General features: G+C 36.4%; 1 protein-coding gene and 1 pseudogene across 1 annotated transcript in view; one reads left to right on the forward strand and one right to left on the reverse strand.

Moving 5' to 3' along the window:
* ZGRF1 (zinc finger GRF-type containing 1) overlaps positions 1 to 20,235 on the reverse strand; it is a 139,689-nt gene that overhangs the window by 85,662 nt on the left and 33,792 nt on the right. The window contains exon 6 of the mRNA XM_037830485.1: positions 17,928 to 20,163. Coding sequence (XP_037686413.1) covers positions 17,928 to 20,163 — 2,236 coding nt within the window. The remainder of the gene's footprint in view (positions 1 to 17,927; positions 20,164 to 20,235) is intronic.
* On the forward strand, positions 15,089 to 17,210 carry LOC119529077 (annotated as a pseudogene).

Raw genomic sequence — 20,235 nt, forward strand, 5'->3', positions numbered from 1 at the left:
TGTGTATACTACTGAAATAAAGTTGATATCAAATATAATATGATTGTTTTATATTTAGGATGTTAAACTGTAACCCCATGGTAACCACAAGGAAAAATGAAAAATGTATACAGATAGAAATAAGAAGGCACTCAATATGGTACAATATAAAAAAAAAAATCAAATGAATATGAAAGTAAGTATTAATGGAAGACTAGAGGGACAGAAAATGTATAAGACATTCAAAGGCTAAAAAGCAAAATGTCAGAAGAAAGTCCTGCATTAGCAGTAGTGACTTTAAATGTAAATGGATTAAACTTTCCAGTCAAAAGACAGAGATTGGCAGAATGGATAAAAAAAAGCACAACTCAACTATATACTCTCTACAAGAGACTCACCTTAAATTCCAAGACATAAGTAGGTTGAAAGTGAAAGGATGTCGGGCGGGGCAAGATGGCAGACTGGTGAGCTGTATGTTTTAGTTACTCCTCCAGGAAAGTAGGTAGAAAGCCAGGAACTGCGTGGACTGGACACCACAGAGCAATCTGACTTTGGGCATACTTCATACAACACTCATGAAAACGTGGAACTGCTGAGATCAGCGAAATCTGTAAGTTTTTGCGGCCAGGGGACCCGCGCCCCTCCCTGCCAGGCTCAGTCCCGGGGGAGGAGGGGCTGTCAGCTCCGGGAAGGAGAAGGGAGAACTGCAGTGGCTGCTCTTATCGGAAACTCATTCTACTGATCCAGACTCCAACCATAGATAGACTGAGACCAGACACCAGAGAATCTGAGAGCAGCCAGCCCAGCAGAGAGGAGACAGGCATAGATAAAAAACAACACGAAAATCTCCAAAATAAACGCGGAGGATTTTTGGAGTTCTGGTGAACATAGAAAGGGGAAGGGCCCTGAGGCGCATATGCAAATCCCGAAGAAAAGCTGATCTCTCTGCCCTGTGGACCTTTCCTTAATGGCCCTGGTTGCTTTGTCTCTTAGCATTTCAATAACCCATTAGATCTCCCAGGAGGGCCCGTTTTTTTTTTTTTTTTTTTTTTTTAATCCTTTTTTCTTTTTCTAAAACAATTACTCTAAGAAGCCCAATACAGAAAGCTTCAAAGACTTACTATTTGGGCAGGTCAAGTCAAGAGCAGAACTAGGAGAGTTCTGAGACAAAACGCAATAATCCAGTGGCTGAGAAAATTCACTAAACACCACAACTTCCCAAGAAAAGGGGGGTGTCCGCCCACAGCCATCATCCTGGTGGACAGGAAACACTCCTGCCCATCGCCAGCCCCATAGCCCAGAACTGCCCCAAACAACCCAGTGTGATGGAAGTGCTTCAAATAACAGGCACACACCACAAAACTGGGTGTGGACATTAGCCTTCCCTGCAACCTCAGCTGATAGTCCCAGAGTTGGGAAGGTAGAGCAGTGTGAATTAACAAAGCCCCATTCAGCCATCATTTCAGCAGACTGGGAGCCTCCCTACACAGCCCACCAGCCCAGAACTGCCCTGGGGGGACGGCACTCACCTGTGACATAGCATAGTCATCCCTCAACAGAGGACCCGGGGTGCACGGCCTGGAAGAGGGGCCCACTTGCAAGTCTCAGGAGCCATACGCCAATACCAAGGACTTGTGGGTCAGTGGCAGAGACAAACTGTGGCAGGACTGAACTGAAGGATTAGACTATTGCAGCAGCTTTAAAACTCTAGGATCACCAGGGAGATTTGATTGTTAGAGCCAACCCCCCTCCCTGACTGCCCAGAAACACGCCCCATATACAGGGCAGGCAACACCAACTACACATGCAAGCTTGGTACACCAATTGGACCCCACAAGACTCACTCCCCCACTCACCAAACAGGCTAAGCAGGGGAGAACTGGCTTGTGGAGAACAAGTGGCTTGTGGACACCACCTGCTGGTTAGTTAGAGAAAGTGTACTCCACGAAGCTGTAGATCTGATAAATTAGAGATAAGGACTTCAATTGGTCTACAAATCCTAAAAGAACCCTATCAAGTTCAGCAAATGCCACAAGGCCAAAAACAACAGAAAATTATAAAGCATATGAAAAAACCAGACGATATGGATAACCCAAGCCCAAGCACCCAAACCAAAAGACCAGAAGAGACACAGCACCTAGAGCAGCTACTCAAAGAACTAAAGATGAACAATGAGACCATAGTACGGGAGATAAAGGAAATCAAGAAGACCCTAGAAGAGCATAAAGAAGACATTGCAAGACTAAATAAAAAAATGGATGATCTTATGGAAATTAAAGAAACTGTTGACCAAATTAAAAAGATTCTGGACACTCATAGTACAAGACTAGAGGAAGTTGAACAACGAATCAGTGACCTCGAAGATGACAGAATGGAAAATGAAAACATAAAAGAAAGAATGGGGAAAAAAATTGAAAAAATCGAAATGGACCTCAGGGATATGATAGATAATATGAAACGCCCAAATATAAGACTCATTGGTGTCCAGAAGGGGAAGAAAAGGGTAAAGGTCTAGGAAGAGTATTCAAAGAAATTGTTGGGGAAAACTTCCCAAATCTTCTAAACAACATAAATACACAAATCATAAATGCTCAGCGAACTCCAAATAGAATAAATCCAAATAAACCCACTCCGAGACATATACTGATCACACTATCAAACACAGAAGAGAAGGAGCAAGTTCTGAAAGCAGCAAGAGAAAAGCAATTCACCACATACAAAGGAAACAGCATAAGACTAAGTAGTGACTACTCAGCAGCCACCATGGAGGCAAGAAGGCAGTGGCACGATATATTTAAAATTCTGACTGAGAAAAATTTCCAGCCAAGAATACTTTACCCAGCAAAGCTCTCCTTCAAATTTGAGGGAGAGCTTAAATTTTTCACAGACAAACAAATGCTGAGAGAATTTGCTAACAAGAGACCTGCCCTACTGGAGATACTCAAGGGAGCCCTACAGACAGAGAAACAAAGACAGGACAGAGAGACTTGGAGAAAGGTTCAGTACTAAAGAGATTCGGTATGGGTACAATAAAGGATATTAACAGACAGAGGGGAAAAATTATGACAAACATAAACCAAAGGATAAGATGGCTGATTCAAGAAATGCCTTCACGGTTTTAACGTTGAATGTAAATGGTTTAAACTCCCCAATTAAAAGATATAGATTCGCAGAATGGATCAAAAAAAATGAACCATCAATATGTTGCATACAAGAGACTCATCTTAGACACAGGGACACAAAGAAACTGAAAGTGAAAGGGTGGAAAAAAATATTTCATGCAAGCTACAGCCAAAAGAAAGCAGGTGTAGCAATATTAATCTCAGATAAAATAGACTTCAAATGCAGGGATGTTTTGAGAGACAAAGAAGGCCACTACATACTAATAAAAGGGGCAATTCAGCAAGAAGAAATAACAATCGTAAATGTCTATGCACCCAATCAAGGTGCCACAAAATACATGAGAGAAACACTGGCAAAACTAAAGGAAGCAATTGATGTTTCCACAATAATTGTGGGAGACTTCAACACATCACTCTCTCCTATAGATAGATCAACCAGACAGAAGACCAATAAGGAAATTGAAAACCTAAACAATCTGATAAATGAATTAGATTTAACAGACATCTACAGGACATTACATCCCAAATCACCAGGATACACATACTTTTCTAGTGCTCACGGAACTTTCTCCAGAATAGATCATATGCTGGGACATAAAACAAGCCTCAATAAATTTAAAAAGATTGAAATTATTCAAAGCACATTCTCTGACCACAATGGAATACAATTAGAAGTCAAAAACCATCAGAGACTTAGAAAATTCACAAATACCTGGAGGTTAAACAACACACTCCTAAACAATCAGTGGGTTAAAGAAGAAATAGCAAGAGAAATTGCTAAATATATAGAGACGAATGAAAATGAGAACACAACATACCAAAACCTATGGGATGCAGCAAAAGCAGTGCTAAGGGGGAAATTTATAGCACTAAACGCATATATTAAAAAGGAAGAAAGAGCCAAAATCAAAGGACTAATGGATCAACTGAAGAAGCTAGAAAATGAACAGCAAACCAATCCTAAACCAAGTACAAGAAAAGAAATAACAAGGATTAAAGCAGAAATAAATGACATAGAGAACAAAAAAACAATAGAGAGGATAAATATCACCAAAAGTTGGTTCTTTGAGAAGATCAACAAGATTGACAAGCCCCTAGCTAGACTGACAAAATCAAAAAGAGAGAAGACCCATATAAACAAAATAATGAATGAAAAAGGTGACATAACTGCAGATCCTGAAGAAATTAAAAAAATTATAAGAGGATACTATGAACAACTGTATGGCAACAAACTGGATAATGTAGAGGAAATGGACAATTTCCTGGAAACATATGAACAACCTAGACTGACCAGAGAAGAAATAGAAGACCTCAACCAACCCATCACAAGCAAAGAGATCCAATCAGTCATCAAAAATCTTCCCACAAATAAATGCCCAGGGCCAGATGGCTTCACAGGGGAATTCTACCAAACTTTCCAGAAAGAACTGACACCAATCTTACTCAAACTCTTTCAAAACATTAAAGAAAATGGAACACTACCTAACTCATTTTATGAAGCTAACATCAATCTAATACCAAAACCAGGCAAAGATGCTACAAAAAAGGAAAACTACCGGCCAATCTCCCTAATGAATATAGATGCAAAAATCCTCAACAAAATACTTGCAAATCGAATCCAAAGACACATTAAAAAAATCATACACCATGACCAAGTGGGGTTTATTCCAGGCATGCAAGGATGGTTCAACATAAGAAAATCAATCAATGTATTACAACACATTAACAAGTCAAAAGGGAAAAATCAATTGATCATCTCAATAGATGCTGAAAAAGCATTTGACAAAATCCAACATCCGTTTTTGATAAAAACACTTCAAAAGGTAGGAATTGAGGGAAACTTCCTCAACATGATAAAGAGCATATATGAAAAACCCACAGCCAGCATAGTACTCAATGGTGAGAGACTGAAAGCCTTCCCTCTAAGATCAGGAACAAGACAAGGATGCCCGCTGTCACCACTGTTATTCAACATTGTGCTGGAAGTGCTAACCAGGGCAATCCAGCAAGACAAAGAAATAAAAGGCATCCAAATTGGAAAAGAAGAAGTAAAACTGTCATTGTTTGCAGATGATATGATCTTATATCTAGAAAACCCTGAGAAATCGACGATACAGCTACTAGAGCTAATAAACAAATTTAGCAAAGTAGCGGGATACAAGGTTAATGCACATAAGTCTGTAATGTTTCTATATGCTAGAAATGAACAAACTGAAGAGACACTCAGGAAAAAGATACCATTTTCAATAGCAACTAAAAAAATCAAGTACCTAGGAATAAACTTAACCAAAGATGTAAAAGACCTATACAAAGAAAACTACATAACTCTACTAAAAGAAATAGAAGGGGACCTTAAAAGATGGAAAAATATTCCATGTTCATGGATAGGAAGACTAAATGTCATTAAGATGTCAATTCTACCCAAACTCATCTACAGATTCAATGCAATCCCAATCAAAATTCCAACAACCTACTTTGCAGACTTGGAAAAGCTAGTTATTAAATTTATTTGGAAAGGGAAGATGCCTCGAATGGCTAAAGACACTGTAAAAAAGAAAAACGAAGTGGGAGGACTTACACTCCCTGACTTTGAAGCTTATTATAAAGCCACAGTTGCCAAAACAGCATGGTACTGGCACAAAGATAGACATATAGATCAATGGAATCGAATTGAGAATTCAGAGATAGACCCTCAGATCTATGGCCGACTGATCTTTGATAAGGCCCCCAAAGTCACTGAACTGAGTCATAATGGTCTTTTCAACAAATGGGGCTGGGAGAGTTGGATATCCATATCCAAAAGAATGAAAGAGGACCCCTACCTCACCCCCTACACAAAAATTAACTCAAAATGGACCAAAGATCTCAATATAAAAGAAAGTACCATAAAACTCCTAGAAGATAATGTAGGAAAACATCTTCAAGACCTTGTATTAGGCGGCCACTTCCTAGACTTTACACCAAAAGCACAAGCAACAAAAGAGAAAATAGATAAATGGGAACTCCTCAAGCTTAGAAGTTTCTGCACCTCAAAGGAATTTCTCAGAAAGGTAAAGAGGCAGCCAACTCAATGGGAAAAAATTTTTGGAAACCATGTATCTGCAAAAGACTGATATCTTGCATATATAAAGAAATCCTACAACTCAATGACAATAGTACAGCCGGCCCAATTATAAAATGGGCAAAAGATATGAAAAGACAGTTCTCTGAAGAGGAAATACAAATGGCCAAGAAACACATGAAAAAATGTTCAGCTTCACTAGCTATTAGAGAGATGCAAATTAAGACCACAATGAGATACCATCTAACACCGGTTAGAATGGCTGCCATTAAACAAACAGGAAACTACAAATGCTGGAGGGGATGTGGAGAAATTGGGACTCTTATTCACTGTTGGTGGGACTGTATAATGGTTCAGCCACTCTGGAAGTCAGTCTGGCAGTTCCTTAGAAAACTAGATATAGAGTTACCAATCGATCCAGCGATTGCACTTCTCGGTATATACCCGGAAGATCGGAAAGCAGTGACACGAACAGATATCTGCACGCCAATGTTCATAGCAGCATTATTCACAATTGCCAGGAGATGGAAACAACCCAAATGTCCTTCAACAGATGAGTGGATAAATAAAATGTGGTATATACACACGATGGAATACTACGCAGCAGTAAGAAGGAACGATCTCGTGAAACATATGACAACATGGATGAACCTTGAAGACATAATGCTAAGCGAAATAAGCCAGGCACAAAAAGAGAAATATTATATGCTACCACTAATGTGAACTTTGAAAAATGTAAAACAAATGGCTTATAATGTAGAATGTAGGGGAACTAGCAATAGAGAGCAATTAAGGAAGGGGGAACAATAATCCAAGAAGAACAGATAAGCTATTTAACGTTCTGGGGATGCCCAGGAATGACTATGGTCTGTTAATTTCTGATGGATATAGTAGGAGCAAGTTCACAGAAATGTTGCTATATTAGGTAACTTTCTTGGGGTAAAGTAGGAACATGTTGGAAGTTAAGCAGTTATCTTAGGTTAGTTGTCTTTTTCTTACTCCCTTTTTATGGTCTCTTTGAAATGTTCTTTTATTGTATGTTTGTTTTCTTTTTAACTTTTTTTTCATACAGTTGATTTAAAAAAGAAGGGAAAGTTGAAAAAAAAAAAAAAAAACAAGGAAAAAAAAAAAAAGATGTAGTGCCCCCTTGAGGAGCCTGTGGAGAATGCAGGGGTATTCGCCTACCCCACCTCCATGGTTGCTAACATGACCACAGACATAGGGGACTGGTGGTTTGATGGGTTCAGCCCTCTACCACAGGTTTTACCATTGGGAAGACGGTTGCTGCAAAGGAGAGGCTAGGCCTCCCTATGGTTGTGCCTAAGAGCCTCCTCCCGAATGCCTCTTTGTTGCTCAGATGTGGCCCTGTCTCTCTAGCTAAGCCAACTTGAAAGGTGAAATCACTGCCCTCCCCCCTACGTGGGATCAGACACCCAGGGGAGTGAATCTCCCTGGCAACGTGGAATATGACTCCCGGGGAGGAATGTAGACCCGGCATCGTGGGACGGAGAACATCTTCTTGACCAAAAGGGGGATGTGAAAGGAAATGAAATAAACTTCAGTGGCAGAGAGAATCCAAAAGGAGCCGAGAGGTCACTCTGGTGGGCACTCTTACGCACACTTTAGACAACCCTTTTTAGGTTCTAAAGAATTGGGGTAGCTGGTGGTGGATACCTGAAACTATCAAACTACAACCCAGAACCCATGAATCTCGAAGACAGTTGTATAAAAATGTAGCTTATGAGGGGTGACAAGGGGATTGGGAAAGCCATAAGGACCACACTCCACTTTGTCTAGTTTATGGATGGATGAGTAGAGAAATAGGGGAAGGAAACAAACAGACAAAGGTACCCAGTGTTCTTTTTTACTTCAATTGCTCTTTTTCACTCTAATTATTATTCTTGTTATTCTTGTGTGTGTGCTAATGAAGGTGTCAGGGATTGATTTGGGTGATGAATGTACAGCTATGTAATGGTACTGTGAACAATCGAAAGTACGATTTGCTTTGTATGACTGCGTGGTATATGAATATATCTCAATAAAATGAAGATTAAAAAAAAAAAAAAAAAAAAAAAAAAAAAGACATAATGCTGAGCAAAATAAGCCAGGCACAAAAAGAGAGATATTGTATGTTACCACTAATGTGAATTCTGTGAAAAATGTACAATGTTTTATACTGTAGAATGTAGGGGACCTAGAGATAGCAATTAGTGGAAGGGGAATGATAATCTAATAAGAACAGATTATGATTATGATTATGGTTTGTAAACTTTCTTGGATATAGTAAGATCATGTTGGAAGCAATAGAGTTATTTTAGGTTTTTTTTTTCTCTTATTCCTTTGTTTTCTTAGGGGTTGTTAATTTTCTTGGGGTATGGAAGGATCATGTTGGAAGCAATGTAGTTATTTTAGATTATTTGTTTTTCTTACTCCTCTGTTTGGACATGGTTTATTAATTTTCTTGGGGTATGGTAGGAACATATTGGAAGCAAAGTAGTTATTTTAGGTTATTTGTTTTCCTTAATCCATTGCTTTGTTTGAAATGTTGTGGGGTTTTTTTGGTTGTTGTTTGCCTGTTTGTTTTTAATTTTTTGATAAACAAAGTTAAAAAATTGAAAAAAAATCAGTAGAAAAATGGGAGTAAAAACTAAATGACAAATAGGGTGGGATGGGGGGATGGTTTGGGTATTCTCTTTTCACTTTTATTTTTTATTCTTATTCTGATTCTTTCTGATGTCAGGAAAATGTTCAGAAATAGATTGTGGTGATGAACGCATAACTATATGATCATACTGTGAACAGTTGATTGTATACCATGGATGACTGTATGGTTTGTGAATATATTTCAATAAAAATGAATTAAAAAAAAAAACAAAAAACAAAAAACTAAAGGACTAATGGGGTGGGATGGGGGGATGATTTGGGTGTTCTTTTTTCACTTTTATTTTTTATTCTTGTTCTGGTTCTTTCTGAGGTAAGGAAAATGTTCAGAGATAGATTGTGGTGATGAACGCATAACTATGTTATCATACTGTGGACAGTGGATTGTATAGCATGGATGATTGTATGGTGTGTGAATGTATTTCAATAAAACTGAATTTAATAAAAAAAAAAAAAAAAAAAAAAAAAAGAATGTGAAAGGATGTGAAAAAAATATACTATGCAAGTAGTAACCAAAAGAGAGCAAGGGTATCTACACTAATATCAGATAAAACAGAATTTAAGTAAAAAAGTTACAAGAGACAAAGATGGTTATTATATACTGATAAAGGGGTCAATTCAACAAGAAAACATAACAATTATAAATATATATGCACCTAAGAGCAGAGTCCCAAAATATATAAACTAAATATTAAAGTCTTTGAAGGGAGAAATAGATGGTTTTAAATTAATAGTAAGACACTTAAAACATTACTTTCAATAATGGATAAAACATCTAGACAGAGGATCAAGAAGAGAATAAAGACTTGAATGATGCTCTAAATCAACTAGACCTAACAAACATATATACAAGAACAGCAGAATACACATTATTCTCTAGTGCACATGGATCATTCTCCAGGGTAGGTCATATCTTAGATCACAAAATAAATCTTAGTAAATTTAAAAGTATTGGAATCAAACCCTATATCTTCTCTGACCACAGTGGAATGAAACTAGATATCAATAAGAGGGAGGAATGGAAAATTCACAAATACGTGGAAATTAAACAGCAGACTCTTTATCAATCGGTTAAAGAGGAAATCACATTAGAAATTAGGAAATATCTTGAGGTGAATGAAAACAAAATTACAACATACCAAAATTTATGGCATACAGCAAAGGCAGTGCTGAGAAGGAAATTTATAACCCTAAATGCTTATATTAGAAAAGATATCCCTGTTTGCCACTAGACTTTAGGTCATGGTGTATCCCAGGGAACATGTTCTTAAACTTAACCCATTTTTATGAGTGTGAACCCATTGTGGGTAGGACCCTTTGATGTGGTTCCTTCAGTTAAGATATAGCTCACCTCAATCAGGATGGGTCTTAATCCTATTACTGGAGTCCTTTATAAGCAGAATGAAATCAGATAGAGAGAAAAAGCCACAGGGAAAGCTGAATATCAATGGAACCTGGAAGAGAAGGGAGAGACCAGAAGAGGTTGCCATGTGCCTTGCTTGTGACATGCTAAAGACCAAGGATGGCCAGCAGCCACCCCCAGAATGCCACTATCTTCAGGAAGGAAACATTGCCTTAATAATACCTTGCTTTGGACTTTTTACCAGCCTCAAACCAGGTGTAAATAAATTCCCATTGTTTAACCTGGAAAAAAAAATTTATATATGTGTATCAAATCAGAGACCTAAACTCAAAACCAGAAGAACTAGAAAATGTGTTGCAAGATTAAATATCATTAAGACGTCAACACTACTCAAAGTAAACTAAACCCATAATGAGCAGAAGGAAGGAAATAACAAAGATTAGAGCAGAGATAAATGAAATAGAGAATTAAAAAACAATAGAGAATCAATAAAACCTAAAGTTGGTTCTTTGAAAAGATCAATGAAATTGACAAACCTTTAGCTAGAGTGACAAAGAAAAAAAGAGAGAAGATACAAATAACTAAAATCAGAAATGAAAAGGGGAACATTATTCCCTACCCCACTGGAAGTAAAAAAGACTGTAAGAGAATACTATGAACAACTGTACAACAACAAATTAGATAACCTAGATGAAATGGACAAATTCCTAGAACATACAAACTACCTAAATTGACTCAAGAAGAAATAGAAGAGCTGAACAAACCAATTACTAGTAAAGAGATTTAATCAGTAATCAACCTATCAGCAAAGAAAAGCCAAGGACCAGATTGCTTCACAGGTGAATTTTACCAAAGATTCCAGAATGAATTAACACCAATCCTGCTCAAACTCTTCAAAAAATTGAAGAGGAAGGAACACTCCCTGATTCATTTGACAAGGTCAACATCACCTTTATACCAAAGTCAGATAAAGACTCCACAAGAACAGAAAATTACAGACCAGTATCTCTTGTGAATATGATGCGAAAATTCTCAACAAAATACTAGCAAACAGAATACAACAGCATATTAAAAGAATTATACACTGTGACAGAGTGGGATTTACCTAGGTATGCAAGCATAGTTCAACATAAAAAAATCAATTACCATAATACACCATGATAACAGAATAAAGGAAAAAAACAAAACAAAACACATGATCATCCCAAATGATGCAGAAAAGGCATTTAACAAATACCAGCACCGCTTCTTGATAAAATCACTTAGGAAACTAGAAATAGAAAGAAACTTCCTCAACACAATAAAGGGCATATATGAAAAATGCACAGCTGACATCCTACTTAATGGTGAAAGACTGAAAGTTTTCCCTCTAAGATCAGGAATAAGACAAGGATGCCCACTGTTACTACTGTTATTCAACATTGTAATGGAAGATCTAGCCAAAGGAATTAGGCAAGAAAAATAAATAAAAGGAATCCAAATTGGAACTGAGGAAGTAAAACTTTCCCTATTTGAGATGACATTACCCTAAATACAGAAAATCCTGCAACAAAGCTCCTAAAACTAATTCATGAATTTAATGAGACCAACATCCAAAAGTTTGCAGTGTTTCTATACCCTAGAAATGAACAATCAGAAGAAGAAATCATGAAAATAATTTCATTTACAATAGCAACTTAAAGAATCAAGTATCTAGGAATTAATTTAAGTAAGGATATAAAGGACTTGTATGCAGAACATTACAAATCATTACTGAAAGACACTAAAGAAGACCTAAATAAATGGAATAATATCCCACCTTCATGTACTGCAAGACTAAATGTCATTAAGATGTCAATACTACTCAAAGCAATTTACAGATTCAATGTAATCCCAACCAAGTTCCAACATCCCTCTTTGTAGAAATGGAAAGGTAATCATCAAATTCATATGGAAAGGCAAGGGACCCCAGACAGCCAAAACCATCTTGAAAAAGAACAAATTTGGAGGATTCACATTTTCTGATTTCAAAACTTATTACAAAGCTACAGTAATCAAACCAGTGTAGTATTGGCACAATGGCAGACATATAGAACAATGGAAAATAACTGAAAGTTCAGAAATAAACCCACACATCAATGAACAACTGATTTTTGACAACGGTACTAATCCACTCAATGGGGAATGAATAATCTCTTCAACAAAAAGTGCTGGGAAAACTGGATATCCATATGCAAAAGAATGAAAGTGTGCCTTTATCTCATACCTTATAAAACAATTAACTCAAAATAGATCAATGACTTAAACATAAGAACTAAAACTATAAAACTCCTATAAGAAACATAGGGAGGCATCTTCAGAATCTTGTATTAGGTGATGGATTTTTAGACTTTATGCTAAAAGCACAAGCAACAAAAGAAAAAATAAATCAGACTTCATCAAAATTTAAAACTTTTGTGCAAAGGATATGATCAAGAAATGGGTAAAAAACACTTGTAAACCATGTATCTGCTAAGAGTTTAATATCCAAAATATATAAGGAACTCCTACAACAAAAGACAAACAATCCAATTTAAAAAGAAGATAAACAAATGGCTAATAAGCACATAAAAATATGTTCCACATATTGACATTAGGGAAATGCAGATCAAAACCATGAGATACCACCTCACACCCACTAGAATGGCTATTATTTTAAAAATACAAAATAACACGTGTTGGTGAGGATGTGGAGAAATAAGAACCTCTTGCATTGTTGGTGGGAATGTAAATGGTGCAGTGACTATGTGAGACAGTTTGGCAGTTCCTCAGAAAGTTAAGTATAGAATTACCATATGACCTGGCAATCCCACTTCCAGGTATATGCCCAAAAGAACTGAAAACAGAGGCTCAAACAGTTATTTGCACACTGATGTTCATGGCAGCATTATTCACAATAGCCAAAAGGTTGAAGCAACCACTTGTCCATTAACAGGTGAATGGATTAAAAAAATGTGGTCTATACAAAAAATGGAATACATTTATTCAGCTATAAAAAGGAATGCCATTCTGGTACATGGCTACAACACTGATGAACTTTGAAGTCATCATGTTGAGCGAAATAAGCCTGACACAAAAAGAACTATATCATATGATTTCACTTATATGAAATAACTAAAATATGCTAACTCATAGAGACAGAAAATAGGAGGATAGGGAATGGGGAGTTAATGCTTACTGGGTGCAGATTTTGTTTGGGGTGATGGGAAAGTTTTGGTAATGGAAGAGGGTAATAGTAACACAACACTGTTAATATAATTAATACCACTGAATTGTATACTTAAATTTAAGGGGGTTAAAATGGGAGATTTTATGTTGTATATATGTTACCACAATAAAAATTAAAAACAAAAATAAATGGAGAGGATTTCTATGAATTGATATGAAGTGATTCCCAAAGTATATTATTAAGTGACAAAGAGCAAAGTGCTAAAGAATATATTGAGGGGATGCAAAATGAGACAAAATAGTTTCAGTGGCTGAGAGATTCCAAATGGAGTCGAGAGGTCACTCTGGTGGACATTCTTATGCACTATATAGATAACACCTCTTAGGCTTTAATGTATTGGAATAGCTAGAAGTAAATACCTGAAACTACCAAACTCCAACCCAGCAGTCTGGACTCTTGAAGACAACTATATAATAATGTAGATTACAAGGGGTGACAGTGTGATTGTGAAGACCTTGTGGATCACACCCTCTTTATCTAGTGTATGGATGAGTGGAGGAATGGGGATAAAAACTAAAGGACAAATGGGGTGGGATGGGGGGATGATTTGGGTGTTCTTTTTTCACTTTTATTTTTTATTCTTGTTCTGGTTCTTTCTGATGTAAGGAAAATGTTCAGAGATAGATTGTGGTGATGAACGCATAACTATGTTATCATACTGTGGACAGTGGATTGTATATCATGGATGATTGTATTGTGTGTGAATGTATTTCAATAAAACTGAATTTAATAAAAAAAAAATCAAAAACAAAACAAACAAAAAAAACACAATAACTCCCCATTTCCCACCTGTGCTGGTTTGAAGCTGTTATGTACCCCAGAAAAAGCCAGGTTTTTTAATCCATTCTTGTGGGTGCAGATCTATTGGGGGTGGGACCTTTTGATTAGGTTGTTTCAACTGAGATGCACCCGCCCAATTCAAGGTGGTTCTTAATCCTTTACTGGAGTCCTTTATGAGGATAAAAGTCAGAAACACAGAGAGAAACACCAAGAGAAGCAAGCAAGGACACAAAGAAGCTGAAAGAGCCAGAACCTGAAAGTAACAAAACCCAGGAGTAAAGGACCAGCAGACGCCAGCCATGTGCCTGCCTAAGTGACAGAGAAACCCAGATGCCAGCATCCTTTCTTCAGAGAAGGCATCATCCTGTTGATGCCTTAAATGGGACCTGTTCATGACCTTAGAACTGTGTTTGTAAACTAATAAAAGCCAAAAGCCATCAAAAAAAAAAAAAAAAAAAAAAAAGGCAGAGGAGAGAAAACAAAGGAGAATGCACGTATTCATTCACTCTTTCAATAGGTATTTTTTAAGTAACCATTCTGTATTAGGCACTGTGCTAGGTTCTGGGTGTCAAATAATGAACAAAACAGATTCTCTTTGCCCTCATGAGGCTGATGGTCTGCAAACTACAGCTGCAGGCCAAATCCAGGCCACCTGTTTTTGTACAGCCTGTTAAGTAAAGCAAGGTTTTTACACTTTTAAATGGTTGGGGAAAAAAATAAAAAAGAATAATATTTTATGACATGTAAAAATCATATAAAATTCAAATTTTAGTGTCCATAAATAAAGTTTTATTGCAACACACACACACACACACACAAAAGAATATATTGAATATGTTATCTTTTGTTTGAAAAGGGGAAATAAGAATTTGTATATGGAGCTACTTGTTTTTGCAAAAGGAATCACGGGTGGTATAAATTTGCTACTTGAAGCAGGTGAGTAGAATTGGGTAGAAGGCATAGGGAAGGGATCTGAGTATGTTTTATATAGGTTTGACTTTTAACCTATGTTAGTGTTTTACATAGTAAAAATACAAAAATAAATCAATAAGGACAGGGAAAAACCCTCTTACTAAATAAAAACAATTAACTATATCAAATGATAACATAATCATACTAAAGAAAAAATAATAATCCAAGTAATTTTTGAAAATAGTACCTGACTCTATACTCCCAATAGCACATATTCTAAAGACAAAAAGAACTGCAAAGGATTCATGAACTTTATGAATTTGGAAAGGTTTTTTTAATCATTAGTGGTATTTGTGTAACAATTCTGAAACAATTTTGTGGGTATTGTAGAACAAAACAAGTAAATAAACAAAAGAACATTACTACTACATACAATGTGAAAAACTTTACTGGATTCTGGATGGGGAGGTAAGAGGTTTGGTATAAACATTACTGGGACAATTAGAGATTTTTGAATATGGACTGCCTATAAAATACTAGTATTGTATAAAGGTTAAATATGAGTAACTACCTGCTGAAGTTTTTAGGGGTTCAGTAGAGAGATATCTACAGTTAACTTTCTAATGTCTAAGGAATATAAATTTATAAGTGGACACCAAGGAGATTAACCTAAATAAATAAATACATTATTGGGTTCAGAACAAAGGGCTTAACAAAAGCAATATTATCTACTGTTCCTAAAGAATCAGCAGTTACTTGCTAAGGGAAATAGAAACTGGTTTCACAACTGCGATGAACACTTAGAGTCATTTCATTACTTTGTGTTCCCTAGAATTGCAAAGTCTAATACAAGAACTAGCCACATGTGGCTACTAAGCATTTGAAATGTGGTTTGTCTGAATTGCAATGTGTTGGAAGTATAAAACCATACTGAATTTCAAAGTCTTAGTATTGAAAAAGAATGTAAACTATTCCAATAATGTAAAAATTTTATACTGATTACATTCTGAAATGATAACATTTTGAATATATTGAACTAAATAAAATACATTAAAACTAATTTCACCTGTTTTTTTGTTTTTTTTTTACAGTCATTTAGTTTATAATGTGACTCACATTATATTTCTATTGGCCAATGCTGCTCAAGAATTTTCTTTATATTATGGTCACAGTTTCAATTCAAAACAGTCCCTCTATTCAAACTGAACCTTATGTTTTAGAAACAAACTGATTTAACAGAGTGTACAGCTTTCCCATCTTGGAAGGTGGCAGGTGAAAAGGCTGAGAAGCTGGCTACTATGGAGAAGCAACCTGAAGCCAAGAAGACTGATAGCAGTGACAAGGTTAAGAATAGCCTCAGGACCAAAAAGCCCAAAAAAGGGAAGCCTCACTGCAGCCAAAACCGGATTCTCATCGAGAATTGGCAGATATTCCCGATCTGCCATGTATTCCAGAAAGGCCATGTACAAGAGGAAGTATTCAGCAGCTAAACACAGGATTGAAAAGAAAAAGAAGGTTCTTGCTACTGTTACAAAACCCATTGGTACCAGAGTGGTTAAACTTCGCAAAATGCCTAGATACCATCCTACCGAAGATGTGCCTCTGAAGCTGTTGAGCCATGGCAAAAAACCCCTTTGTCAGCATGTGAGAAAGCTGCAATCAAGCATCACTCCCAAGACCATTTTGATCGGCCTCACTGGCTGCTACAGGGGCAAGAGAATGGTTTTCCTGAAGCAGCTGGGCAGTGGCTTGCTACTTGTGACTGGATCCCTGGTCCTCAATCGAGTTCCTCTGCATAGGACACATCAGAAATTTGTCATTGCCACCTCCACCAAAATAGACATAAGTGGTGTGAAAATGCCAAAACAGCTCACTGATGCTTACTTCAAGAAGCTGCATAAGCCCAGACACCAGAAGGTGAGATCTTCGACAAAGAGAAAAAGAAATATGAGTTTACGGAGCAGCGCAAGTTTTATCAGAAAACTGTGGGCTCACAAGTTACGCCAAAAATCAAAGCTATTCCTCGTTCTGCATTCTGTGTTCTCTCTCACAAATGGACTTTATCCTCACAAATTGGTGTTCTAAACTTCTTGCAAAGAACCTAATTAAATAACTATTCCGTTTTGAAAAAAAAAAAAAAAGAGTGTACAATTACATTCTCTTTTTTCAAGAGGCCTTTCAAAATCATGTTTGTTGAGTTTCACGTGAAGTTCTACTTTCTGCAAGTATTTTATTTAGCTTATTTTCACTATTAACAGTTTATTTGGTCTGATAGCTTTAAAATTCTGTTAGCCAATATTTATCATTGTATATTCCTTAAATTATTCACAAATATTAACTTCTTAAATCACAGAGAAAATAATTTATCAAAGGAATTAATGTTTTAAAAAATTCTGATTTTCAAAATGATATCTAACTATTTTAGAAGAGATAGTTTAAAAAATATAAAAGAGCTATACAGCCATATATAGAGATAGAGCTATACAGAGGGAGAACATACATACACACACACACATAAAATATACATATATATACACATATATGCTTATATGTGCTTTTATATACTTATATATGCATAGCATATTTCTGGAAGGATATAAAAGAGACTGACTAATTCTGAGTACACTGTGGTAGGAGACAACTTTTCACGACATAATCATATTAGAATTAATTTCACCAAGCGCAGTATGTATTACCTATTTAAATACTATATAATTCTTTAATGCAGTCTCCAGAAGCAAATATCTTCTCATCCTTTTGAGCTATAAAGAGAACAATCCAAAACAGACATGTCATTCTAACCTTCAGGACTGCTATCTGGTCCATATGTCTGCTGAGTTCCTTGCTGTTTAAAAATGGTATTCTTCTTTTTCAATATTTCCAAGCTTTCTAAAGCTGTACTGTGTTCAGACAGTGACCTTAAAAGAGAAATGTTATTTACTAATCCAGAAAGTCCTGAAGAATTTGTTGGATCATTCCGACATTGTTTACATTCTCCAACAGTTTCTTTCCCATTATGATCATGGGGTAAACTTCCAATCCTTCCCAAATCTTCAGATTCAGAAATATGTGCTTCTGTTTCTTGGGAACTAAAATGCCTTTTTTCGAGAGAGTAAGATTTATCAAGTGCAATATATTCAGAATGATTCTGGTTGGTATTTAAAGGCTGGATACTGCTATCACTGCTAGAGGTTGATGGTAAAATCTGTTCTTCATTTTTGTCCAAGTCACTTCCCAAAATAAAAGACTGAGGAGACTGAGAATCTTCTGAAAATAGATTATTGTTTTCAGGAGTCTGATTAGAGGCTATGTTTAACAAATGAGGAATATGTAAATTTGTTTTTATATCTTTAAATTCATTTGGGAGTGAAGCAAAATTGTAGTCAGTTCTGAGTTCTTGGTTAGATTTATTAGCATATTCATTATCATCTATATACATATCATCAATGCACTCCAAAGAGTCAAAATTGCTTAACGTGTCATTACACTCTTCCTCTATTTCTATTCCAGTGTTTTCACCTTCACAAAGTCTCATGCCAAAATCCACACAAGTTTTAGCATAAAGCTGTGAAGGCAGAGTCTCTTTAACAGGAAATGTCTCTGTAGATTTGCCACCCGTAGATGGTAAGAGAGGCAAATGTTCACAGCCAATTTCTTTACAGCTCATATCATCACAACTCTTTTGAATACATGAATCACCATCATTAACCAAAATTTCCTTTACCCAACACACTGAATTCTGGGAAATTTTGTTGCTTTCCTGTGATTCTTCTTCAGTATCACTGGTCTCAAAATTGTTCAGATTAAAGGTTACCTCCAAAAACTGTTGTGTTACATTACTCATAGGTTCTTGACTACTATTAATAGCTTTATTATCAAGACTACCTTTAGAAAACATGTCTATAATGTCATCAGAGATCCTAGAATTGTTACTTATGGGAGATCCAATTTGTAGATGTTCCCATTGTGGCAGAGAAGACATCAGCTGTTTATACTCTTTTTCTGATGTTCCACATATATTTACCTCTTGAGAATTTTCTCTAATGAGAATTGGTTCTTTTATGCATTCCTGGTCATTGTGATTAAAAGGTCTTTTGTTATTTTCTTGACTGTCAGATTCTGATAATAAGCCATCATTTTCTGCACTGCTACAGGTAACTGGTAAGCTGGTGCTTCCACAGAATAAAGGAATTTCAAAATTTTTATCTTCATCTTGGGGTTGATTATTCTCTACTTGCTTGTCTTCATTATACTTTTCCTCTCCTTCAGCACATGTTTCAAAATACAGCATCCTCTTTTGTACCAAAAGGTCTTTCAAATTTAAATTTATATTACCTCCCTGGGCCTTAAGCTTCTTTGCTCTATCACTTTCATCTGCATTAGAAGAGGGTACAGGTGACCTCTGTGAGGATAAATACATGGCCCACCGGCTTCTCTTTCTTATATTTTCTGACTGATGCTGGTAGTGTAAGCTTTCTGTGTTCTTCACCTCAGTACATTCTTCCTGTTCAATTAAGCACTTCGGTTTAGTAGGAATTTTTAAACATCCTTGTGCCTGAATTTGAGGAAAATGTTCTGTAATCTCAGAATTTAGCTCCTCACAGGTACTAGTTGACTTAGACTTCAGAAGAGCTAGTATCTGTGCTTTGCTCCTAATATTTTGTGAAATTCCTAAGCAGTGAGATGTCAAACTATCTATTTTCATGGGCTCATTAGTCAGTAAAGAGTCTGAGTGCTTAATTACAGAGGTGATAGGAGAGGAAAAATAATTTTCTGGGTTAATCTTGAAGGATGGAGTAGAGACAACTGAAGAAAAAGATAGGTCATTTCTTTCTCTGTTCTTATAAGATACAATGTTCTCAGGGCCTACTGGCACACTTTTTATATCTTTCTTGCCAACAGTAGAAAACAAAGGGGGAATGCTGTAAAATGGAGAAAGAAAAGTAGGACCAGGTTTCTTAGCCTCCAGTGATGCAGCAGATTCACCATTTTCTGTAATAACTGTTTTCTTTGGCACTTGACGTGGCCCTTGAAAACCCTAAAAATATTAAAACAATTGTTAGCTATACCATTATCTATTCAAAAAAGGTGAAATGAACTTAACCCCCCC

Source organism: Choloepus didactylus, chromosome 3 (genome assembly GCF_015220235.1).
Source record: "Choloepus didactylus isolate mChoDid1 chromosome 3, mChoDid1.pri, whole genome shotgun sequence".
NCBI classification, from domain to species: domain Eukaryota; kingdom Metazoa; phylum Chordata; class Mammalia; order Pilosa; family Megalonychidae; genus Choloepus; species Choloepus didactylus.